The sequence below is a fragment of the Bos indicus x Bos taurus genome, chromosome X (genome assembly GCF_003369695.1).
Source record: "Bos indicus x Bos taurus breed Angus x Brahman F1 hybrid chromosome X, Bos_hybrid_MaternalHap_v2.0, whole genome shotgun sequence".
NCBI classification, from domain to species: Eukaryota; Metazoa; Chordata; class Mammalia; order Artiodactyla; family Bovidae; genus Bos; species Bos indicus x Bos taurus.
The window spans coordinates 88,427,113-88,453,135 of record NC_040105.1 but is presented as its reverse complement, the minus strand read 5'-3'; the positions used below and the strand labels follow the sequence as shown (position 1 = coordinate 88,453,135).

At 42.1% G+C, this 26,023-nt stretch overlaps 1 protein-coding gene and 1 non-coding gene across 2 annotated transcripts; both read left to right on the top strand.

Annotated features, from left to right (window-relative positions):
- The first annotated feature begins 244 nt into the window (after positions 1–244).
- PRPS1 (phosphoribosyl pyrophosphate synthetase 1) lies at positions 245–22,682 on the top strand. Its single transcript, XM_027533923.1, has 7 exons — positions 245–523; positions 12,367–12,550; positions 14,321–14,419; positions 15,539–15,663; positions 18,643–18,816; positions 20,876–21,035; positions 21,621–22,682. The coding sequence occupies exons 1-7, from the start codon at positions 402–404 to the stop codon at positions 21,711–21,713; spliced, it is 957 nt and encodes a 318-aa protein (XP_027389724.1). The 5' UTR covers positions 245–401; the 3' UTR covers positions 21,714–22,682.
- Positions 22,683–25,379: 2,697 nt separating this feature from the next.
- TRNAW-CCA lies at positions 25,380–25,452 on the top strand. The gene has a single exon. It is a non-coding gene; the product is annotated as a tRNA-Trp (tRNA).
- Positions 25,453–26,023: the final 571 nt, after the last annotated feature.

Genomic DNA, 26,023 nt, shown 5'->3' with positions numbered 1-26,023 from the left:
GCCCTACGCGTCACCAGCATCCCTCCACCCCCATCCGAACCCGGGCTTCTAGGCGTTCTGCCCTCCCCAACTGCCTCGCTGCAGGGGGCGGGGCGATTCGTTAGCCTCGCCCCCTTCAGGGCCTCCAGTCAATCCTCGAGACAGTCGGGGGTAGGCGGAACTACAACGAGGACCCGCCCCCCGCTAGCGCTCAGCCAATCGGAGAGGGCTGGGTGTTAACTTCCTCTCTGACTCCGCCTACCCAGCGCTGGGCGATTTAGAGCCGCGCACCGGGCGGGAATGTAAGATGGCGGAGTAGAAACGCGAGTGCTTAGTACTGAGTCTCAGGGCCGACTCGGTTCGGGTCTCGGAGGCAGCACCAGTGATCGTTAAGCAAAGAGAGCCTAGGGTAGTTGGCCAAGATGCCGAATATCAAAATCTTCAGCGGCAGCTCCCACCAGGACCTATCCCAGAAGATTGCCGACCGCCTGGGCCTGGAACTGGGCAAGGTGGTGACTAAGAAATTCAGCAACCAGGAGACCTGGTGAGGATGAAGTTGGGACGCCGACCGGCCTCACCTGCCGGAGAGGCCAGGGCAACCGAGGGTAGGGGGATGAGGTCACAGCATGAGTTCCAAGGGGCCGGGTTTGGGGGGAAGGGGCAGCTCTGTGACGAGCGTGCCTCACGGGCTGTTTCCGTTATTTTACCTCTCGCGGGAGGGTCACGTTCATTCTCACTGTGAGGTGGGGTGGAGTCAAGATGGAGCAGGAGGCGAAGCTACTGGGTTTGACGCCAATCGCCGGAGGACCCAACGCGGGGATGGTGGCTTCCTAGAGCGGCTAGAGGGGAAGAACGCCTAGGCTCCGCGGTGGGGACACGTGGCTTTGCCGCTTAGCTGTTGAGCCATCCAGACTGGGTTCTCTTCTGCTCTTAGACCGGCTCGCTTGGGAGATCTTACTGCGTACTGAACCCTCGTGGTGTTTCCCCTAGCGTCTGAGAAGCAGCTTTTCAATTTGAAACCGTGTTGATCGGATTTACTGTTGAGGGAACTTGACATTATGTGCTGAGGGCGCCAAAATTAATACTGAGGACTTCCTTAGATTGGCGAGTGTTGAATTTTCACATCTTTAAACTCGAAGTTAACTCTAGTCGCTTGAATAAAATGATGCGTTAACTGCATCCCGATTGCCAGCATCTTGGTTTGAGCCATCCAGAAAATAATAGGGAACCTTAATTCTGGAATCCTTGATCTTCCCAAGCATAGCTGTTTGTAAAACAGTGCAAAAGCATATTTTTCAGAACCAAAGTCTATCCTGAACTTGCCCTCTTCTAATGTGTGGGGGATTTAAGAAACATTTTTATCCCTGAATATTAAGATAATAGAAGAAAGATAATGGAGTGGAAGGCTGGAAATGCATAGTTAATTGCAATGACTTTTTTGTCATTGCTTTGCTGATTACATTTGCTCCCTCCCCCCACTTCCACCATGCTCCTGAACCTTGGGGCCATCTTAGAGATAACTTGGTCACCAAATCCTTTCAGTACCACTTCCATCTAAATCTAGAATCTTCTGGTTCTGATAAGTGTTTTTCTGTGTTTTGTTGTTACCCTGTTGATCAAGTCAGAGCAGTACCCACAGTCAGTCCTCTATTAAGGGGAAAATTCACACCAAACCTAATGAGTCAGTTAAATTAGTGAAGATTGCCTTGAACATTTTTTCCTAAGTGCTTTTGTTTTCCTTTTCTCTTCCCAAAGTGTAACTTCCCCTGTCCTTTGTAGACCCTGCTGGTAAAAGCATTCATCTCTAGTGGACAGCTTCCTTCTGGATGCTTGATCATCGTGCCATTGGTTGTGATGCAAATGATGGTGCAAGCCCTGATGCCCTCTGTAACCAGACAATACCTTAGTCGAAAGGCTCGCCAAGCTGCTGTCTTTAGCTTTAACCACACCATTATGACTCATGGGCTGTAATAAAACAGGACCAGACTTTGCAAGTGGCAGTATAGCTAGGGGACCAGAATGATTTTCATTTGGAGGTTTTTTGTTGTTCCCTAGAGAACTGTGACTATTAAATCTTTTTTCTATGCTTCCAGGAAAAATACAAAGACTTTATTTTCCCTGTGCACCCTCTGCCTAGTGCACCACATCAGAACCTGAGGCTAAATTGGGAGAGGGGAGGAGGAGAACAGTTTAGTGGTCTACTGATTGATTTCTCTAAAATTGTCTGGAGTCCCAGTCTACTGAGACTGAGCTAAAAGGCTGATTTCATTTTTAAATAACCAGACAGTAACATGCTTGGAAACACTGGATAAGATTAAGCCCAATGTGGAAAATTGCTGACTGGTTCGGTTGCTTTGTTTCTGGCTTTATCATTAGCTTTTTGGCTCCTTAGATGTTCTGAAATCTTCATTCAACATAATCGAATATGTTGCCGATGGAGCTTCCCCTCACCTCCCTCCCCCAACCTTTGGCTTTTCTGCACTGCAGAAGTGGTAATTGCTGCCCTGACTCTGGGATCTAAAGGTCATGGACAGGATAGCCCCTACCCACAGTGGGTGCTATGGGTCATTAGATGGGGAACTGCAAGCCCATCCTCAGATGAGACTGTTTTGCTGCAATTTGGCACAATCTCAGGGGTTGATGCTCTCCTGAGTAGTTTTCTCGTGAAGTCAGGATCATCCTTTGCTGTCCAGTTTTTTTTAATTAATTAATTTTTGATTGCGCTGGGTCTTCCTCGCTGTGAGTGGGCTTTTTCTATTTGCAGCGAGTAGCAGTTGGCAGGGGAGTGGGGTGGGGGCACTACTCTTCATTGCTGTGAACAGACTTCTCATCACGGTGGCTTGTCTTGTTGTCAGAGAAGGGCTTCAGTAGTTGGGGCACATAGACTCAGTTGTTGCAGCTCCTGGGCTCTAGAACATGGGCTCAGTAGTTGTGGCACATGGGCTTAGTTGCCTCGTGGTGTGTGGTATCTTCTCAGGAGGGATCAAACCGATGTCCCCTGCATTGGCAGGCAGATTCTTAACCACTGTGCCACCAGGGAGTTCCTGCTGTCAAGTTTTTAAGGAGAAACATGCATACATATATGTGGGTGTATGGCACACAGATAGCTATGAAAGAGATTGAGGGTTCCGGCTCTGGAGTCAGAGAAGCTGGATTTGAATCCTAAGCCTTTCTTTGCCTCAGTAATCTCACCTGTAAAATATTATCTACCCAGAGTATTGTGGTGGCTCAGACAGTAAAGAATGTGCCTGCAATGTGGAAGACCTAGGTTTGAAGACCAAGGGAATGGCTCTATAAAACTTTAAAATAATAAATTTGGGCTTCCCAGGTGGCTCAGTGATAAAGAATCCAGCTGCCAATGCAGGAGACTCGGATTCCATCCCTGGGTCGTGAAGAACCCTTGGATGGGGAGATAGCAACCCACTCCAGTATTCTTGCCTGGAAAATCCCATGGACAGAGAAGCCTGGTAGGCTACAGTCCATGGGGGTCTCAAAGAGTTGGACATGATTGAGCATACACGTTTTTTAGAGTCTTTTGTGACAATTAAATGAGATGGGAGTAAAATTCTTAGAACATTGTCTTAACAGATTCTCAGTGTTGGTAAGGGATGGTGATGGTATTGCAAAAAATGTGGGGAATATAGGATAAAAGATGTCCCAAATAATTCTACCACCCAAGACAAACGGTTCACATTTGAGTTTATGACCTTCCAGGTGTTTGTGTGTTTATATACTTTTTCAAAAAAGTATGGCATATTGTTTATAGCTTTCTTCACTCAGCACTATATTTTGAACACTTCTCTTAATATTTAGTCTCCATTGTTTTAAATAGCTGTACAGTCTTGTCATGATTTTACTATAATTTTAGATCACCAAGTCCCTATTCAATATTTATAATTTTTGATCTAATGCTTTTAAATGAAAACTCCTGGATCTCTAGAATTACTAGGTTAAAAGGTATACACTACTTTTCAGGCTTTTTAATACTTATTGCCAAATTGATCTCCAAAAAAGTTGAACAAGTTTCTGCTATTAGTAATGGTGATATTAATAATAATAAATACTGAGTGCTTAAAATGTGCTAGTTCCCATGCTGAGTACTTTATACACATTTCACATATAATCCCCTCAACACTGCTGTAAGAGATTACTCTTACAATCTCCATTTTATGGATGAAGGAACTACGATTCAGAGGGTACCTTGCCCACCTCTGGGGCAAGTCCTTTAATTTTTTTGCTGATACAATATTTATCTGGATTTTGGAACTTCTGAATGTATTGAGTTTTTTACCTGAGGTGTAGTTGACATGCAGTATTTATATAAGGTTTCAGGTGTACAACAAAGTGATAAATAATTTTTTAATGTTATAGTCCATTTATAGTTATTATAAAATGTTGGCTATATTCCCTGTGTTGTACTATATACCCTTTTAGCTTATTTTATACACAGTAGTTTGTACTCTTAATCTCCTACCCTTATCTTCCCCCCTTTCCCTTCTTCATTGGTAACCACTGGTTGGTTCTTTGTATGTGATTCTGTTTCTTTCTTTTTCAGAACTATTTTGGCTGTGTCGGGTCTTAGTTGCAGCATGCAGGCTCTTTGTTGTGGTGCGTGGGCTTAGTTGCCTTGCTGCACATGTGATCTTAGTTCCCCAGTCAGGGATCTAACCTGCACTCCCTGCATTGTAAGGCAGATTCTTAACCATTGAACCACCAGGGAAGTCCCCTGGGTCTTTTTCTTTTTTTATTATATGTACTAAATCAGTTCAGTCACTCAGTCATGTCTAGCTCTTTGTGACCCCATGGACTGCAGCACACCAGGCTTCCCTGTCCATCACCAACTCCTGCAGCTTGCTCAGACTCATGTCCATTGAGTCGGTGATGCCATCCAACCATCTCGTCCTCTGTCGTCCCCTTCTCCACCTGCCTTCAATCTTTCCCAGTATCGGGGCTTTTCCAATGACAAAACATGGTCCACTGGAGAAGGGAATGGCAAACCACTTAAGTATTCTTGCCTTGAGAACCCCATGAACAGTATGAAAAGGCAAAAAGATATATACTGAATGTTTGGATTCAATTCTCTTCAATATTGTTAAATAACTTTGTTTTATTTGGTTACTCTAGATAGGCTGAAAGGGCAGTGACTAACCTTGGTTACCTAGGATTTTCCTATAGTTAATCCTTGTTTTGCATGTGCCAGCACCCATCTAAATTCTTGAGATTTTCTTAAAAATACCACCAATTAAAAGGCATTTTTAAATTCACTGTATTTTCTGTTTTATGTTTAAATGGAATGGATGGAGCTAGTCACCTGGCCTCCCCAGAACAGCTGAGAGAATCACTGGCCCAAAGCCAATTTGGAGGACATGCCATTAGCTAGGAGAAGGAAATGGCAACCCACTCCAGTATTCTTGCCTGGAGAATCCTGGTGATGGAAGAGCCTGTTGGGCCGCCGTCTGTGGGGTTGCATGGAGTCGGACACGACTAAAGTGACTTAGCAGCAGCAGCAGCCATTAGCTAGAGGGAAAGAGCAAGAAGAGTTACCTTTCAGTTGCTAAACCAGGTCTTCCTACCTGGTTTAAAAGCAAACAGGTTTCAGGCACACCATAAATTCTTCTGCCATACATCACTGCCTAACTTATTATCTCTGAGACTTAGAGGAAACCATAAGAATAATATTAAGGTTTTTTGAGGATTCATTGAACTGTTCATTGACCAAGCTGTATAATCTAAGTGTAGTTCCTGGGCTTTTGAAAAAGACTTTGTGAAAGTACATCATAGTACTAACTGGAGGAAAAGATTGGTCTTGATTAGTGAGATTGGAATTGCATACCGTAAAACAAGGACAGTGTCCTAATTTACATGTGCTACTTTTATTTTTCATATAGTTAAATAACTTTTTCTAGTTATTAAATGCATGTCTGGTCATAACATCCTCCTGTGCTTGAAAGGTAAGTGCTAGTCCTAAGTTTGGCTTTGGGAAACGGCCGCACTGTTGGTTGATTATCCTTAGGTGATATAATACAAAAGTGGTACAAGTTGGCAGTGAAAATTTAATTTTGTAATTAATACCTTGCCTGCTTTCAAGAAAGGTTTAGTGTTTCATGATGCTCACAGGTACAAAAAGTTAGATAAGTACAGCAGAAGCCTATTAGAACAAAGGACTATAGTAACTATGTGAAGAATTTGGCATAAAGTGATTACTGAAGTTTATTTAGTGTTACTTTAACTGTATCCCTTGGCTTCCTGGCAGCCAAAGGGATAAAGGCATAAAGGCTTGTGCAGTAAATTATGTAATTTTTATTTTCATAACAATCTTTAGATACTACTTCCAGACACACAATTCTATGAAGTTTTTGGGTGGGATCCTTAAATAATGATACCCAGTAACATAATGAACAATGTAAGCAATTTTTTGTATTGACTTTGATAGTGGAGGCATTTGTTAAAAAGAGATAAGCCACCATGGTGTTAAGTATGTTGCTTTCTGGCCTTATTTGATAAAAAGACAGCTTTAGAGTAGTAGATAATTAGCCTGTCCCTTATACTGTCTTAGGTCAATTGTCAAACTGCTCTTTCCTGGCTCCTAATCCAGCAGTCTGACTGGTGAGTGAATGGAGCACAGATGATTCTCTTAGTGTTCTTGACTCAAACGAGAGCCATAGGCTTCCTATACCAGATATGGAAGATCCAATTGGCTTTATGGGCAATCAATGTGCCTGACTTTCATTCTCCCCCAGAGAAGTGGAGAGCTTGGTCTTGGACAAGGAGATGATGTAGTGGGGATGACAGTGGGCAGGACTAAAATTTTCTTGAGTTTTGAAGTTGCTCAGATATTTGAAATACTACTTTGTCAGGACCATAGAGTTGTGCACCATAAAGCATAGAAGGGACTCTTAGCCTGGAACCTCTCAAAGGGCAGGCAGTGTTGGTAAAGGAGATTTGGAAGTACCTTGAAACTCCCTCGGCCTCTTGTTTGGCCCTCCTCAGTGAGGAACTTGCAGAGCAGGCTTAGCTCCACAGGTGTTACTGAATTCTATCCATTTGAGTGGTATTTTTTTAAGTTAACATATAATCGATATAAAAATCAATACATTTAAAAATTTTTTACTGTCTTTACAGGAAGGTATGGTGTTAATATTACTTCGCATCTCAGTTCCCTTCCTCAGTTGCAGTAGCCACATCCAGGTGCTCAATAACCACACGAGGCCAGTGACTCCCACATTGGACAGTAGTGCTCTTGGGCCTACTTTTAGACAACATGCAAGTTGTTCTTCCAGGAAGCTTTCCCTGGTCTCCTCCTGCGTGCCCATTTGAATTTAGAACAACGTCTCCCGAAAGCAATTTTGGCATTAGCGTAGTTGACGTTGCCGACAGATTTAGTTGTTTCTTTCTTTCTTTTTTAAAAATATTTGATTGCACCAGGTCTTAGTTGTGGCACACGGATGTTCAGTCTTCTTCAGCATGTGGGCTCTTTAGTTGTGCCGTGGAGGATCTAGTTCCCTGAGCAGGGATTGAATATGGGCTCCCTGCATTGGGAGTGTGGACCACCAGGGAAGTCCCTTTAGTTGCTTTTCTTTTTTTTTTTTTTTTTAATAATTTTTAAAATGTATTAGTTTTGGCTGTGCTGGGCTCTAGTTGTGCGCGGGCCTCTCATTGTGGTGGTGGAGCCTGGGCTCTAGGCTTTGCAGCTTCGGTAGTTTCAGCAGGTGGGCTCAGTAGTTGTGGTGCGTGGGCTTAGTTGCCCCACCCCATGTGGGGTCTTCCCAGATCAAACTCAAGTCTCTTGCATTGGCAGGCAGATTCTTTACCACTGAACTACCAGGGAAGCCCACATTAGTTGTTTCTTAAGGCTGATCTTGGTGATTAATAGATGTCTGTTCAACTATGTCTTAGGGTCCACAAAATTGATGTTTGGCTCATTATGTTCCTTGGCATCACTGTTTCAGGATCCCACCATAAAATTCTTTGTAGCCATCAAATCCTGGTGAACTCATCAGGTTGTAGTTCCACCCCCATTAAATATCTGTCAGCTGAGTATCTGTTAAAGGGATGAGCAGATCTGTTAAAACCTTTTGAAGAAACATGTTGGACCCACTTACCTCTAGTGTGAGGTGAGTTAGTTTGTGAGGGACAATCAACTGTCTTCTGAATTCACAACAGCAGGCGTGCAGAAGGTTCATATTCTGCCTTAAAGTGAGCAGACTCAAGGGGCATCCTAATCCTGAGTGGTATTCATTCTTTCTTTGTGTTATTGACACTGGCCGGTTGGGCATGACAGATCCGGTTCCTGCCTTCATGGAGCTGGCTTGCATTCTAGTAAGGGTGACAGATAAACAAGTGCGTAAAATATAAGGTGATGAGAAACTGTGATGTGTTCTGCAGAGAATAACCAGGATAATGAGAGAATACCTGGGGAGAGTCACTTTATTTATTTAACTCAGTTATAGAATATTTCAAACATACCTGCAGAAGTAGAGAGAATAAATGATCTTCCTACCTTGCAAGGATGGTACCTTCCTCCCATCACCCAGTTCAGTTTAGTTCATTAGCTCAGTCGTGTCCAACTCTGTGACCCCATGGACTGCAACACGCCAGGCTTCCCTATCCATCACCAACTCCGGGAGCTTACTCAAACTCATGTCCATCAAGTCGGTGATGCCATCCAAGCATCTCATCCTCTGTCGTCCCCTTCTCCTCCTGCCCTCAATCTTTCCCAGCATCAGAGCCTTTTCCAATGAGTCAGTTCTTTGCATCAGGTGGCCAAAGTATTGGAGTTTCAGCTTCAGCATCAGTCCTTCCAATGAATATTCAGGACTGATTTCCTTTAAGATGGACCAGTTGGATCTCCTTGCAGTCCAAGGGACTCTCAAGAGTCTTCTCCAACACCACAACAAACTGTGGAAAATTCTTAAAGAGATGAGAATACCAGACCACCTGACCTGCCTCCTGAGAAATCTGTATGCAGGTCAAGAAGTAACAATTAGAACTGGACATGGAACAACAGACTGGTTCCAAATAGGAAAAGGAGTACGTCAAGGCTGTGTATTGTCACCCTGCTTATTTAACTTATATGCAGAGTACATCATGAGAAACACTGGGCTGGATGAAGCACAAGTTGGAATCAAGATTGCCGGGAGAAATATCAATAATCTCAGATACACAGATGACACCATCCTTATGGCAGAAAGTGAAGAACTAAAGAGCCTCTTGATGAAAGTGAAAAAGGAGAATGAAAAAGCTGGCTTAAAACTCAACATTCAGAAAACTAAGATCATGGCATCTGGTCCCATCACTTCATTGAATATAGATGGGGAAGCAATGGAAACAGTGAGTGTCTATTTTCTTGGACTCTGAAATCACTGCAAATAGTGACTGCAGCCATGAAATTAAAAGACACTTGCTCCTTGGAAGAAAAGCTATGACCAACCTAGACAGCATATTAAAAAGCAGAGACATTACTTTGCCAACAGAGGTCCATCTAGTCAAAGCTATGGCTTTTCCAGTAGTCATGTATGGTTGCGAGAGTTGGACTATAAAGAAAGCTGAGTACCGAAGAATTGATCACCTGGTTCAGCAGTTATCAATTCATGGCTAATCTTGTTTCATCTAATATTCCACCTCGCCACACTCCCCATAATTGGATTATTTTGAAGCAAACCTCGATATTCTGTCATATGATCTGCATACATATCATTGACCACAATACCATTTTCTCGCCTAAAACAAATTAACAGTAATGTGGTTTTTTTAACAGTTGCTTGAATTAGTATGCACATAAGGTTCACACAGTGCAATTGGTTGATATTTTTAAAGTCATTTTTAATGTTATAGGTTCTTAAGGAAGTCACTTGTATTAAGATGGTCAGAAATGATATTTTGATTGGAGACCTAAGAAATTAATGAGTTAGTTGCAGGTAGAGCATTCCAGATAGTGGGAATATGTGTGCAAAGGCAGGAAAGGGTGAATCAAGGAATGTAAAGGAAGACGGTTTGACTGATGCCTAGTAAACTAGGGAGAAAATATTTTTCCAGATGAGCTACTACTCAAGTTAACCTCAAACTAGAACTCATTTCTCAGAAAATATTGATACAATCGGACTAGTTTCTTTTGACTTATTACAGAAGTGCCTGTTTTAAGATATATTGGATTGGCCAAAAAGTTCTTTCCATAGAATGTTACAGAAAAACCCGAACGAACTGTTTGGTCAACCCAGTACTTTTATGACCTCAGCTTTCACTGAGGGTTGCAGTAATTTACTCAAGTATACACAAGGTATAACAATACACATTTTGTTAAAATAGAATTTTGAAGTCATCCTAGATTAGCATGGAATTGTAAGAAATAACACAGAGAGATCCTGTGTACCCATTATGCAGTTTTCCCAAGGTTCCCAACTCTAGTTTTTCCAAACTGTAGTTTTCTTGGCTGTTGCTGTTGTATAATGCAACCACCAAGATATTGACATTGATAGAGTCAAGGAAAAAAAAAACCATTCTGTCATCGCAAGGATCCTCCCTGTTGCCCTGTCGCAACCACACCCATTTTTGTCTTCCTCCTCCTCTGTAGATTTCTTTTTTTATATTGCCTTTGTCTGGCTTTGGTATCTGGGTAATAAGTGGCCTCATAAAATGAGTTGCAAAGTATTCTCATCTATTTTCTTGAAAAGATTACGCTATCTGGGTAATAAATGGCCTCATAAAATGAGTTGCAAAGTATTCTCATCTATTTTCTTGAAAAGATTACGCAAAAATCAGTTTTTATTTATTTATTTGGCTGTGTCAGGCCTTAGTTGGGGCATGTGGGGTCTAGTTCCCTGACCAGGGATCTAACTTAGGCCCCCTGCATTGGCAGCTTGGAGTCTTAGCCACTGGACCACCAGGGAAGTCCCCCAAATTCGTGTTAATTCTTTAAATGTTTGGTAAGCTTCTCTTGTAAAGTTATTTTAGGTCAGCCTTTCTAGAGGTTTATCAATTTTATTGATTCCTCCCCCCCCCCACCAAGAGCTTTTTGTTTCAGGGGTTTTTCTTTATTGTTTTACTGTTTCATTGGTTTCTGCTCTTATGTCTGATTTCTTCCTTCTGCTTATTTTGGGTTCATTTTGCCCATTTTTCAGTGCCTGAAGGTTTCTGTCCAGGTATTCCAAACTAATATGTTTTTGTCTTTGTTTGGACTACTGTGAATTTCAGCATCCCTGTTCTAACTGGTTTCTGGTTTGATTTTTACCATTTGCTTTTATTTTTCTTGCTTTATAATATAAAGTAACCCCATTCTTTTAAAAAGTAGGATCCTTACAACTGTTACTTGGATTGGGAACAAATAAGTTTTAAATAATAATTATCTCTGATATCAGCTTCTGACAATGGAATTATGTCCTGTTGAAGTTTTCCTCTTCATCAGTACAGGTTATTAACTGTTCTGATCTACTTGCCTACACAAGCATGCACGTACATATACCCACACACCCCCCTCTCCTCCTCGTCACCTACGATATTAATTGGGGAAATGGTTTTGCTTTGAGGTATCACTGAGGTTTTTTTTTTTTTTTGAGGTTATTTTTAAGAAGTTATTTTTGGTAAGGATCCAAGTACAAATATTAAAACTTGCATTTTATAGTAAATAAATATTAAATATTTATAGTAAATAAAATATTATTTTATTTAAAATAAAATAAAATATATAATAATAAAATTATTATTTTATTTAAAGTAATAAAATATAAAATAAAATATAATAAAATAAAATATTAAATATAGTAAATAAAATATTAAAATATTTTACTATTTTATAGTAAAATATAGCTTTACTCCATAATTAGAGTAACTTCCTATGGAATTCTTTTAAAATAAGACTTACTAATTGGACCAGCGTACAGTTAGCATAGAATGAAGGCAAGGACCATGTCTGTTCTCCATCGTGTCCCTGGCACCTAGCACAGTGACTGGCATATGAACATTTGTTCAGTGAACTGCCAGTGTGGTAGACGTGGTACGGTCTTCTGTAGAAGGCATCATTCTAAAACAGTAGTGATTCATTCCTTGTATGAGTTTTCTGATTCCTTTATTATATACTGATGACAGTCATAGATGCTGTATCTAATTTGCATTCACACATATGAAATGAGATACAGCCTGCTTACTGAAATTATGGTCCAATTACTAAGTACCTTAGCCAATTTTTTTCATGTCGTGTCACCTATAAAAACAGGTATAGGACACTGGAGTAAACAGGCAGTACACGGTTTCTGGTACAGGGGCTCCTCCAGGGGAATCTCCTGTAATCCATTCATAGCATACTAGTGGGGAAGCTGTGACTTTTAGACCTTACTGTAGATGTACAGTATAGTGCTTTAAAATCTGTTTTTGTTGTCCTTCCTTTTCCTATAGTGTGGAAATCGGAGAAAGTGTTCGTGGAGAAGATGTCTACATTGTTCAGAGTGGCTGCGGTGAAATCAATGACAATCTCATGGAACTTTTGATTATGATTAATGCCTGCAAGATTGCTTCAGCCAGCCGGGTTACTGCAGTCATCCCGTGCTTCCCTTATGCCCGGCAGGATAAGAAGGATAAGGTAGGAGTGGAATCTCTCTCTTTTTTTTTTAATTCTTTCTTTTCTTAAATCAGGAGAAGCAGGAGCACTTGCCCAAAGTTAAAAAAACTTCCTTAATTATCAAATGTATATTTAGAGGATATTATTTTTTTATCTTAGGCATTACCTGATTTTCTAAACAATTGATGTGATTGGTTTGTATAAAGCAACACATTTGCAGTCTGTCTGTTTTATCCCAGTCATACATATGTGACTTTTGGCTAACTCAGTGATATTTTTTTCATTGTATCAGTAAGACTAAGCACCAGCTCCCATGGAGCAGAGTATTTTTTTAAACTGGTAGATCCTCTGGGACCCTCTTGGTTATAGTTGTGACCTCTTCGTATAACTTGAAGTCTGTTACATGAATACACACACGCACAGCTCACCTTCTTTGGAGTATTAGAAGATAAAGCATATAGGTAAAACTTTGCTGGTCCATGGTAGTTGGTGCCCAGATTTTATTAATATGTCCAATACCTGGGAGAAGCCTAGATATTTTTATTTCAATAGAATACAGTGCTGCTAAGACGAAGATCATGGCATCTGGTCCCATCACTTCATGGGAAATAGACGGGGAAACAGTGTCAGACTTTATTTTTTTTGAGCTCCAAAATCACTGCAGATGGTGACTGCAGCCATGAAATTAAAAGATGCTTACTCCTTGGAAGAAAAGTTATGACCAACCTAGATAGCATATTCAAAAGCAGAAACATTACTTTGCCAACAAAGGTTCGTTTGGTCAAGGCTATGGTTTTTCCTGTGGTCATGTATGGATGTGAGAGTTGGACTGTGAAGAAGGCTGAGCACTGAAGAATTGATGCTTTTGAACTGTGGTGGTAGAGAAGACTCTAGAGAGTCCCTTGGACTGCAAGGAGATCCAACCGGTCTATCCTAAAGGAGATCAGCCCTGGGTGTTCTTTGGAAGGAATGATGCTGAAGCTGAAACTCCAGTACTTTGGCCACCTGATGCGAAGAGTTGACTCATTGGAAAAGACTCTGATGCTGGGAGGGATTAGGGGCAGGAGGAAAAGGGGACGACAGAGGATGAGATGGCTGGATGGCATCACTTACTCGATGGATGTGAGTTTGAGTGAACTCTGGGAATTGGTGATGGACAGGGAAGCCTGGCTTGCTGCAATTCATGGGGTGGCAAAAAGTTGGATATGACTGAGGGACTGAACTGACTGAAGGAGTAGAGTGTAGGACATGGGCCTTGTTATTTTATGGTGCAGTCAGGTGTGTTTACCTGTTATTTAAGGGGATTGAGGTTACTGGAAGTTGGGCCTCCGGATGAGTAAGGGGAGTGGTGTAATTAATAAAATAAAACTATACTTTTCATCCTTTGATGTGCCTTTAAATGTTGACATGTTAGATGTTGTACAGGTTTGAGTATGTATGTCTTAAAAGAGATTTTAATACAATTCTTTCAAAAAAATTTGTATACAGTCTGCCTAATTTAAATAATTGAGCATTGGAAAGACTTGAATAGGCTGAAAATATATACATGAAGAAAGTGAAACGTTGGGAAGGTTTTTCTGATGTATGTATCCTGATTTGGAAAAATGATATTCCACTTCCTATTTGTGCCAGATTGTGATGAAGTGAAAATCAGTGGCTATGTCACTTTGTATGAATTTTCTGTTAGCTCAGTGCCTTAAACACAATAGGTATACAATAAATAAATGCTTCCTGAGCAAATGAATTGTTTTTCAGATTGGCTTTTTTTCCTCTTTCCTTCCCTCCATTTAGAGCCGGGCTCCAATCTCAGCCAAGCTGGTTGCAAATATGCTGTCTGTAGCAGGCGCGGATCATATTATCACCATGGACCTTCATGCTTCTCAAATTCAGGTATCATTGGGAGCTAAATATTAGCTTAGGGATTATTAGGGATTAGACATGGGGTTAGAGAGGACTGAATGCTGAAAATCACAGGGAAGCAAAAACTGCCCAAGTACAGCTCAGATAAACTAGACATTGATGACATTTTCAACATCCTCAACTGAAGCATAGTTTATGGTCTTAGTCATGTGGGCTGGTTGTACAGGGAGGCAGTTTGGGATTCTGGGAAGAGCGTAGTAGGCTTTGGCATCAATCTGAGTTTGAATACTGGCTCTGACACTTACAAATTTTGTAACCTTGGGCAGGTTATTTAACTTCTCTGAATACACACTGCTTTGTTATCGTGAGTATCAAACAAGATGTAAAATTCATAGTGAAACACCTGGCTCATGAAAGATATGAAATAAATGGGAGTTGTTATTGTCATCATTAAATTTAGATCCATAGATGTTGGAGCCTACTTTCTAGCATTAAAAGAGTTTGGGGAGCAGAATACTACCTTATAGTTGATACTTTTTAAAGAGACTTTGAAATCATTATCTTTGGAGGCTTCTGGGAATTCAGTGAGATATAGGCCAGATGATTATACAGCCATTTTATAGAAGAGGGACAGATTAGTTGTGAAGTACAACAAATCTGTAGCAACTAGTATTAGAACACAAATCTCCTGACTACTAGTTACTGTGACCATTTATTATAAATGCCTTCCACTAGGTTTATATACCATAGCATCTCTAACTGGTTTACCAGTTAGCTTTGGCTCTCTTAACAAGCCAGCCCATCACTGAGTGGCAGAAGGTAGTAAGTATGTATTACCCTGTGGGTCTGCACATTGGCTGGGTATTTCTGATCTTGGCTGGACTTGGGTGTTTTCCTCAGGAGCTTGTTCATGTGTCTATGGTCAGTTGTGGGTTAGCCGGGGGCTCACTTTGTGGCTGGGCTTTCTTGCACAACCCACACTTTAGGAGTCTGCTTTTACAGTCTGCCATACCAGGCATGTTTTCGGATCAGTTTGAATGTTCCAGTAAAATATTCTTTGGGCAAGTTACTATTCTCTTTGTGTTCATTATTTGTAAATGGAAGAGAAGGAAAACAAGCCAAACTGACCCAGGTTCGTTCTTTCTGCAGGGCTTTTTTGATATCCCAGTCGACAATTTGTATGCAGAGCCAGCGGTCCTCAAGTGGATAAGGGAGAACATCTCTGAGTGGAGGAACTGCACAATTGTCTCACCTGATGCTGGAGGAGCAAAGAGGTATGGTTGAAATTCATATTATTCCCAATGTATTGGGGAAAGTTTTCAGACAGTTGTGTCAGAAAGTGATCTTTTGTTGTTGAACTGAGTTTTTCTTTTCTTGAAGTATAGTTGATTTACAGTGTTAAGTTTCAAGTATACAGCAAAGTGGTCTGAAAAAGACTATAAAGACTACACATATATATAAAGTCTTTTTCCAATTCTTTTTCAGTATAGGTGATTACAAGATACTGAGAAGCAACAGTTTTTAAGTATTTGGATGTTCTGATAGCTTAGGACACAGGCTGGATATGGTTTTACTCACTCTTTTACTGGTCTGAGTCACTGCCTGAAAGATAAGATAGCAGCAGAGGGGCACAAAATAGTCTGGGATCATGGGCTTGACCAAAACCCATTAGTGACTCAGCACTGCAGGGTCAGTGACAGCACTATGACCCATTAGGAGGAGGAGGCAATTTGATTTTCTAATGAATGCCACTTGCTATCAAAACCCATGATGATAGTGAACAAGTAAGCTTTTACATGGACTTCCCCTGTGGCTCAGTGGTAAAGGATCCGCCTTCAATGCAGGAGACATGGGTTCAATCCCTGGGTCAGGAAGATCCCTCAGAGGAGGGCATGGCTACCCACTCTAGTATTCTTGCCTGGAGAATCCCATGGACAGAGGAGCCTGGCAGGCTACAGTCCAGAGGGTCACAAACAGTTGGACACACTGAAGCAGCCTAGCACTCATGCACAAGCTTTTACATATCTCTTAATGTTGTTGGTTAAACCATTTTGATCTTTTGAATTAGAATACTAAGCAGGACGGAAAAGAAAGTGTGGTGATTTTATTTAAGCCAAGCGCTGAACATTCGAAACAAACTGATTGCCAGGGATCGCTAGTTGCAGTGCTTCAGCTCACGTGGTACAGACTAAGAGCTTTTCATTTCCTTAGTGGCTCACTCATTAGTAATGCATTCAGAAGTGTGACACATGTTCTTCTTGTTGTGGAAATAGAATGAAGAGCTACAAAACACAGATGATTAGGAAATGCCAATTCACATCTTTGCAAAAGCCATTCAAATTTTCAATGACTATTTCTCAACGACCTCTTTATTTCAGGAACTTCAACAGAACTGATAAGCTGAGAGCTTGAGTTCTGTTCTCCAGCCAGATGCATGGCTTTGCGAGTCCCTTGTTGTTGCTAGTTACCATCTGTAATACTAGAGATAGAGCCTAAAACACATCCCCTCACAGTGGTTGTCATACTTGTGAAGATCATCTTCTACAGAGACTGAGCAAACAGTCTCATTTGAAATAAGTAATCAAGCACATTTTTCTTTCCAAAGTTGGGTATAGAAAAACTGCCTTCAGTAGATGGTTTATTGCTCCATAATTTTGTTTACTGTTTTCTTTTTTAAATTATTTATTACTGTACTGGGTCTTCATTGCTGCTCTCGGACTTTCTCTAGTTGTGGCAAGTGGGGGCTAGTTGTGCTGTGTGGACTTCTCGTGGTGGTGGCTTCTCTCGTGGAGCACAGGTTCAGTAGTTGTGGTGCATGGGCTCAGTTGCCCTGAGGCATGTGGAATCTTCCTGGACCAGGGATCCTATCCATGTCCCCTGCATTGGCAGACAGATTGTTAACCAGGGAAGTCCTGTAATTTTCTTTTAGTGGTGGAATCTTTTCAAAGTGAGTGGCTATCACATCTGTCTTGGCAGGGTTTGGGGACTAGGTAGAAATGCCTGTGCAGTTGTGACTTGCATGTAGTTCTCCCCTCAAGGATATAGGGAGTGACTTTTTTGAGCCCTTTACACTTTGTCGGTCACTGAGTTTGTTGGCCACTGAGTATGGATGGCTTAGGATGCTTGAACTAAGTGATCATGCATTTGCCTCATCTAAGTAATCATTCCAAGCAGATTGGTAGCTCTTGATGTTATGTGCCTGCACAGTGGGGGTGGAGAGCACACAGGATATGGGTCGTTTAGGTCAGGTGCAGATGCTGCCTAGGTTGTGGTCCAGGTCTTGTCTGTTCTCTATTATATGGTCACAGCTTCTCCCATATTTTGCACAAACTCAAAATATTTGAGCATAGTCACAAGGGAAATAGGACTTGATACTTGGTTGGATCAGCACTACATTAAAAAACAAAGCCCAAAGCACAGGCCTCTTCACATATAACAAGATGGCAGGGTGGAATGTGGCCACAGATGTCACAGGCAGCAGTCATTGCTGATGGAGAGATTACGTGGTACTTTGTCACCAGACAGATTTGTCTTCTATCCCACCTTCTAGTCTGGTTTGTATTACCTTGTAATTTAAACAAAAGGAATTCTGTTTTGATTTGGAAATCCTTTGGTCTGTACAGCAAGATGCCCAGTCTGCCTGCTTAATTGGTATAACTTTCTTTCTAGCAGTCATTAAAGGAACTCCCAAGCTTGGTGTCCAGGTACAGTTGACATTGACAGTTGGTAGATCACTGAACTGAGTGTGATGAGGGCACAACAGAACAGGCTGGGCACTGCTTCTCTCCCCTCAAATTCAGGTTCACTTCTCACCACATTTGCATGTCATAATGGGACCATCTACACTCCTGGCATTAGTTAACCAAGTCGTATATCTCTCCACTTCTGCTGCCAGTCCAGTAAATGAACATGCCCTAGCATTCATTATACTGCTTCCTGGGATTGGTGAGAATTGTCTATCTCCTACTGTAACCCAGAGTGAATTTTAATCTAAGTTTGACTAATAATTCATAAACTGCTCTTAGGATGTGGGAGGCATCTACATCTTGGAGTATGGAGGCATTAGTCTATGAAACCCAATTTGTGATGCCAATTAATTGCAGTTACTTTCTTCCAACCCTGGGACCTGTTGAGTTTCATGGAGTATTCTCACCTAGAAAATAAGTCCATCCTTTAGTTCCTTTCTTTGTCTTAAGATACACACACACAGTGGTTTTAAGTGAGGTTTTACCTGTGAATACACTGTGTTGCAGAGTGACTTCCATCGCAGACCGGTTGAATGTGGACTTTGCCTTGATTCACAAAGAACGGAAGAAGGCCAATGAAGTGGACCGCATGGTGCTCGTAGGAGACGTGAAGGACCGTGTGGCCATCCTCGTGGATGACATGGCTGACACTTGTGGCACAATCTGCCATGCAGCTGACAAGTGAGTGCCTGCTGGTGGGGCTGGGCGCTGGACGTGAAAAACTACTGCCTGACTGCCCTAAGCCTGTTGATTTTCTTTGCAACTCAGTTTAGGGAATTCTAACTGACTGTTTTGTCACCCTAGGCTTGAATTGCAATGCATGTAAATTGATGAGTATTCTTACTTTTTTTTCTCTAGTTTCTTAGTTTTATTTTTCCTTGTTATTGTGCTAGACTGTATACAACATGAAATTTGACATTTCAACTTTTTTTTTTGGGGGGGGGGGGGCGGTGTCGTGCAGCTTGTGGGATTTTAGTTCTCTGACCAGGGATTGAACCCATGCTCACAGCACTGAAAACAGAGTCCTAATCACTGGATTACCAGGAAATTCCCCATTTTAATCGTTTTTAAGTGTGCAGCTCAGTGACATTAGTTATAGTCACAATGTTGTGCAACTATCACCACTGTATTTCCAAAAAACTATCTTATCTCTCTGAGTATTGTACTTGTTTTTGACCATACTTTGTGGCTTGTGGGATCTCAGTTTCCTGACCAGGGGTTGAGCCTGTGCCCTCGGCAGTGAAAGTGTATGGAGTCCTACCCACCAAACTGCCAGGGAATTCCCTGAGTAATCTACTTTTGATAGTTCTTTAAAACAGGTTAAGGTAAGAAATCCAGAGTCCTGAGCAGACAGAAATATATCCCCATTTTCATATTTTATCTAAGCTGAAAGCCCTGGCCTTACCTCTAGACCATTTTGCTGCTCCTTCCTTCATTCTTACTCCTTCTCATCGTTTGCCTGCACTGTTCTGAATTACCTTGCCTCTCTTCTCTGCTGCCATTCACCAGTCTCTTACCTCCCAGTCCATTTTTCACATTGCTGCCCCACTGGCTTATCTTCCTAAAACTAGATTCCACTCATGCCTCCTTTAAAACTGTAAGTGGCTACCCATTGCTTATAATCCAAGTCACTATGGACAGCATTGTTTCTCATAATTTTTAAAAATCTCATATATATTTGTTGTTGTTTAATTGCTAAGCCGTGTCTGACTCTTTTGCAACCCCATGGGCTGTAGCCTGCCAGGCTCTTCTATCCATGGGATTTTCCAGGCAAGAATACTGGAGTGGGCTGCAGTTTTCTTCTCCAGTGTGTGTGTGTGTGTGTGTGTGTGTGTGTGTGTGCTAAAAACAAAACTTGTATGTGGACTGATTTCCTGGCTTGGATCCTGGAGTATGCATTTATAAAACTCCTTTTATCATATTAGTAAGATAATGCTAATTGCTCATAACAGATCAGCTCCCTTAACACAGTAAAGTTACTTGTTCATGGTATTCTCCAGTGCAAGTATGCCCCTTTCAGTCTTATGGCACTGCATCTTTAACATTTCCATTGTGGCCAGCCAGAAAGGGAAAGAGCATGGAGGATCATCCATGGGAAGTTTTTTATAAGAATCTGTCCACATTTAGATAGCCAGAAGTAAGTCACTTGGCTATACCTAACTATGCAAGGGAGGCTGGGAAGTGTCCAGCTGTGTACTAGAAAGAAGAGACAGATTTTGTTGAGCATAGCTGTCTGTGCCACAGTCCTTTTACACTAATCCAAACCTATTCAGATAAGTTATTGACTGAACTGTATCACCCAAAAATTCAACCCTAACCCCCAGTGTGATGGTATTTGGAGATGGGACCTTTGGGAGGTAATTAGGTTTAGGTGAGGGCATGAGGGTGGGGCCTTAAGATGATGATATTGGTGTCCTTATAAGCAGAGACACCAGAGAGCTCTTCCCAACCTCATTCCTCCTCTCAATCTGTGCACACAAAGAGATCACATAAGCACATAGTGAGATGGCCACCAACAAACCAAGAGAAGAGGTCTCAGAACAAAACCTACCTTGCTGGCCCCTTGATCTTAGACTTCCCAACCTCCAGAAACAAGCGAGAAATAAAATTCAGTGTAAGTCATCCAGTCTGTGGTATTCTGTTATGGCAGTGCAAGCTGACTAAAACATTCCTCTTCACTAACTTTGGTTTTATAGTAACAAGTAAGATTACTCCTAATCAACTCTCCTTTTTCCTCTAGACTTCTCTCAGCTGGAGCCACCAGGGTTTATGCTATCCTGACTCATGGAATCTTTTCTGGCCCAGCCATTTCTCGTATTAATAATGCATGCTTTGAAGCAGTAGTAGTCACCAATACCATACCTCAGGAGGATAAGATGAAGCATTGCTCCAAAATACAGGTGAGACTGAGATTCTTGCAAAACAAGACTCCCCTGAGTATTTAGGAGGTGATTACATGTGTTGAATTAGGTGTCTGGGTGGGTTCTGAAGATTTCCTCCATTGCTCTCAAGGGTTAACCATTAGGATCTGTGACCCAAAAGGAAGGATCATGTGTCTAAAAATTCAAACAGCTTGACCTCAGACTCTCTGGAGGATGGAACCCAGAATTTTGTGTTTTAACAGACTCTCCCAGTGTTTGTGATGCACATCAGGTCCATGCTTTACCGTTTGTGTGTGTCACTCTTGTCTGTCAGCCCCTGCAAACATAATGTGAAACCTTCAAACTGGTTTTTAAATGCCAGCCCACCGCCATCTTGGTGAGTCAAGAGTGTTTCCTCCATTAGCATTTTGACTCTTTCTTAAGCGGTTGGTTATATTTAAAATGTGAGTATGAAGAGCAGCTGGTTGTGGGCTCACTTGGGGAAACAGCACAGTGCACAGTCTCAAGAGGAAGGACCCTCATTGGGCTGCTCATCAGTGTCTGCAATGACCAGTCAATCATCTCTGTCTGTATACTAACCCGATGCTCCCCTTGCCTTCCTAGGTGATTGACATCTCCATGATCCTCGCAGAAGCCATCAGGAGAACTCACAATGGAGAATCCGTCTCCTATCTGTTCAGCCATGTCCCTTTATAATAGAATAACTCCTGAGGCTTTTCAAAAATAAAGTGAGCCTCACCCCTTGTTTTTTTCTTTGGTATTTGATGAAAAATCCAGCAGAAGACCCAGCTTGTTGCAGTGTAGCTTTCTACATCCCTCATCAGTTATATGAGCGTTACTACTATTGTGTTGGCCAAAAAGTTCATTTGGGTTGTTCCTTAACAGCTTATGGGAAAACCTGAATGAACTTCTTGGTCAACCAAATACGTTAGAGAAATATAGAGTGACATTAGCCGCTGGGATTTTCTACCTGTATTGTCTCATCCTGGCTTCTTTGATCTTGTGAGCCTTGCAGCTTTAACTGTTCGGCTGCTACAAGATGTTGGACTTTGGAAAGCTTTTTGTAGAGTGTCCAAATATGTTTGGGGAAGCTCAGACTACTTTGTATGTGAATGCTTCAGCACACCCACCCCCCTGCAATGTGTGATAAGTTCTCTAAAGTCTGTACTAAATTATAAAAGAACCTAGGGCAACCTGAACCCAGATCTGGTTGCTGAGCCCCTGTAGGCTGGAGAAGCCCTAGGGCAGGACCCTGAGGGGAAGCAGCCCACCATAGAGCAAATGCTTCTTGGGAGGAAAAAGCCTGATCCATCACCCTTTGCTTGGATTCTGTTACTTGGATTCTTTTTTGTCCCTATTCCTTTCCATTTGGCCTGATCTTCTATCCACTTGGTCCCAAGTGATTGTTGTGCCATCATTTTCTGGAAAGCAAACTCAATTCCTGCTCTATGATCTGTAACATTAACATGAGATGATTTTGCTGTAGCTTGATCTTCCTTAGCCCACTACCACTGTGGTGTAGTGCCTTTTGATTAATTTAACTGTTTATCATCTTTCTTCTTTGGATCTATTTGGCCTCTCAAATGACCTGAGATTTCTGTTTAAAAAAAGTTGGTATTACTGTCTCTTGTAGAAGAAACTAATAAAGTTATCTCTTTGATTGTGGGTCTATATCTGTACTGGTCTCCCTGCTGAAGCTTTGGTTTAGGTGTCTTGGCCGCCCAATCATGGTTCTTACTTCTTTGTTTCCAAGCTGTTTATTGTTAAGCCAAGAATAGACACAGCTGCACTTTTCTTCAGTTATAAGAATTGAAGATGCCTGGGGTTAATTGAGAACTAGGTATAGTGTAATTCTTTGCATTATACCTGAGTTGTAGGCTGTATATGCCTGTTGGATCTCTGGTTCTTAATCCTGATGATAGGAATTAGGTCTTTTCTTAGAGGAAGAGAGTAGTTTTTATAATTTATTCATTTTTGAGCCAGTTTTGCCGAATGTGGTTAAAACTTCCCTCCATCTGTAGTTGACACACATTTAGCATTTAATTTCAGCTCTTCTAATTATAATGCGTTCCAAAATGTTACATGAGGGTTTTGTGTGTGAGTGTGTGTGTGCATCATCAAATAAGCGCACTGACTTTTTGGGAAACTAAATGCTTCTAGAGCTTTGTGAAGGGTGCTGCCTTGTCTTTGAAGCCTGGTTTGGCTTTTGTTTTTGTTTTATATTGAATATCAGGGTATTTACAATGATCTTTTGGAAAAAGTGATTCAAAAGGGAACCAAATTGAGCTGTGAAATGTGTTCCTCTGACCCTCTAGGCCTCTTCTATTTCAGGTCTTTGCTCTGGGGCCAGCTGACGTGGAACACTGATGCCATAAATTGCTGATTCTGCTATTTCTTGAAGTATTGGGTCAGTGAATCAGGGTTTGCTAGGTCAGAATTTTTTTGACATCAGGACCCTCTTCTCTGGGCCTTGGGCAATCCAGTTTCTAGGATGAGGTTTTGAGGCCCTCAAGAAAGGCCCTTAGCCCCCATCTTTGATTCCTATGCCTGAGGGAAGGTCAAGATTCAATTCCCTGTGACACCCAGCAGTGCCTGAAGTACTGCCAGGACTGTTTTTTTCCTCCAGTGAGAGAGTCCCAAGTGTCCTGGATGGCAAGCAATTCTTAACTGGAGAACAGTAGCAGGAACAGGCCTGGAGGGGCCAGGGAGGAGGCACAAAAGCTGAATGGAGTTGCAAGGAAAGCACAGTTTAGAAGAAACTGTAGCCTTAATAGCTTTGTAATTACTTCTGAGCAAAAGACATCACCAGGTTTAATTTCACATGCCCTCACCTCCCCTTACCCTTAGAACCAGAGAAAAGGAGATTACTTAGACCAAGGCTGAACTGGGCAACTCTCAAACCTAATGTCTTTATCAGAGGTTTATTTCATCTCAAGTTGGGGCTTTTCCAGATTTGAAATAAAAGCATTTTCTGCTCGAGTTTTTTTAACTTGCCCATCAATAGTATGTAGCCCTTAACCTGAGGGTTATTAGAATCATGTAAAAGTTGAAATTAAAGAAAAAGCTCTCCTATTAACTTGCCCTCCTACCATCTCGCTCTTGGTTGTGGGGGAGGGGGAAGAGACCTCCAGAAAGAAGTCACGTTGTGGGCTGTGGGGGCAGGATAGAAAGCACTGTATTGCCACCCCGAGGCCCCACCGCTTGGACTGGAGACCACTAAAAGTGTAAGTACCCTATTTGCAAGAATAGCCCTTATGTCCGCGGTCAGAAATTGGAGCCAGCCCCCTACCCTGGCTTGAATCTGCACCTCCAGTCTTAAGATGGATGCTTCTTCAGCCCTGATGATTGGCTCTTGCAGCCCTGAGCCCCAGTCTCCTCTGTGTCTGGTTTTCCCTTGCCCCGCCTTTGCCAGGGATTCATTTTCATTACCATGAAAAAAGGCACAGGCCTTTTTCAACCTGTGCATCAAGGACCAAAAGAGGTCCTTATAGGAGGGCCCTGTGTCGGATCCTCTAAGGATTGCAAAGGGGCTTCCCCTGGTGGCTCCGTGGTAAAGAATCCGCCTGCCATTGTAGGAGACTTGGGTTTTTAAATTATTGGTTTGGCGGTGCTGGGTTTGAGTTGTGGCACGCAGAATCTTCTATCTTTGTTGCAGTGTGCAGGATCTTTAGTTGTAGCATGTGAACTCTGAGTTGTGGTATGTAGGATCTAGTTCCCTGACCAGGGTTCAAACCCAGGCCCCTTGCATTGGGAGCGTGGAGTCCTCGCCACTGGACCACAAGGGAAGCCTGAAACAGGTTCTTTTGACGGTCATGATTGAAATGGAGCTACAGCTAAAGATTCTTCCTCCTGCTTTATTCTTTGGCTAGGTTTTGAGGCTTGTTTTCTCTTGGGCTTTTCTTGCAGGTCTTACACGCCTTGTTTAAAAATAAAGCAAATTCTCCAAATTATGACAGATTTTTGATGACTTGATGTTCTGTAAAATCTTGCTTGGTTCAAATATTTCTTCTAAAAAATCACCTTTTCCAAAGTCTAGGTCTTGGTAGGACAACTGCAGGGGAGTTAAGATGCTAATAGGTATGTTCAGGTCCCTTGTACTAGGCACACATGAGAGTTAGGATCCATCAGGCCTTGCCATTGGTTCTTGGGTTGCCCTTCTGGGGTGATTTCTGCTGGGGCAAGTGATGTTAGCTGCCTCAGACCTTTATGCTGTTAAGAAAAACCTGTTGTTAGAAAAACGTATTTCAGGGATAAAATTGAATGTAAGGCCAGGTGTTGTCGAATCTCAAGGAAATTGCAGTGTAAAGTCAGTTTCTCATAAATCTGATAACCAGGAGACTGATTTGAGGTAACATTGGGGCTTTCCTGGTGGCTCAGAGGTTAAAGCGTCTGCCTCCAATGCAGGAGACCCAGGTTCGATCCCTGGGTCGGGAAGATCCCCTGGAGAAGGAAATGGTAACCCACTCCAGTATTCTTGCCTGCAGAATCCCATGGATGGAGAAGCCTGGTAGGCTACAGTCCACGGGGAAAGAGTCGGACACGACTGAGCGACTTTACTTTCACTTTCTTTTGGTTCATTTGGATGGTGGTGGGCCCACTGTATGCTTTTTTCTTTTGGCTGCACTTTGTGGCTTGCAAGATCTTAGCTCCCCAACAAAGGATTGGACCCAGGCCCGGCAGTGAAAGAGCTGAGTCCTAACCACAGGACCACCAGGAATCCCCTTGAGTGTATGTTTTTGTTTTTGTTTTTATTGGAAGATAATTGCTCTACAATGTTGTGTTGGTATCTGCCATACATCAGCATGAATCAGTATAAATACTTCCCCTCCATCCCTTGAGTGTATGTTAATGAGAAGGATTGAAATGAAGGGCGGGAGATACAGAGGGTGATATCAACCTACAGAGGTTAAAAGAAGCAAGGGTAGGGTTCTTTCCTTAAAGCTTTCAGGAAGTTGAATTGACCTCTAAGATTGCAAAGGCCTTGCAGGGGCTGAACAGGCCCTGCT

What these genes read in the sequence shown, in the direction of transcription:
- PRPS1 (XM_027533923.1), top strand. Translation starts at nt 402, where the DNA reads ATGCCGAATATCAAAATCTTCAGCGGCAGCTCCCACCAGGACCTATCC. An exon ending in GATGCTGGAGGAGCAAAGAG is followed by an intron (nt 15,664 to 18,642) that starts GTATGGTTGAAA and finishes ACTGTGTTGCAG; the next exon opens with AGTGACTTCCATCGCAGACC. An exon ending in ATCTGCCATGCAGCTGACAA is followed by an intron (nt 18,817 to 20,875) that starts GTGAGTGCCTGC and finishes TTTTTCCTCTAG; the next exon opens with ACTTCTCTCAGCTGGAGCCA.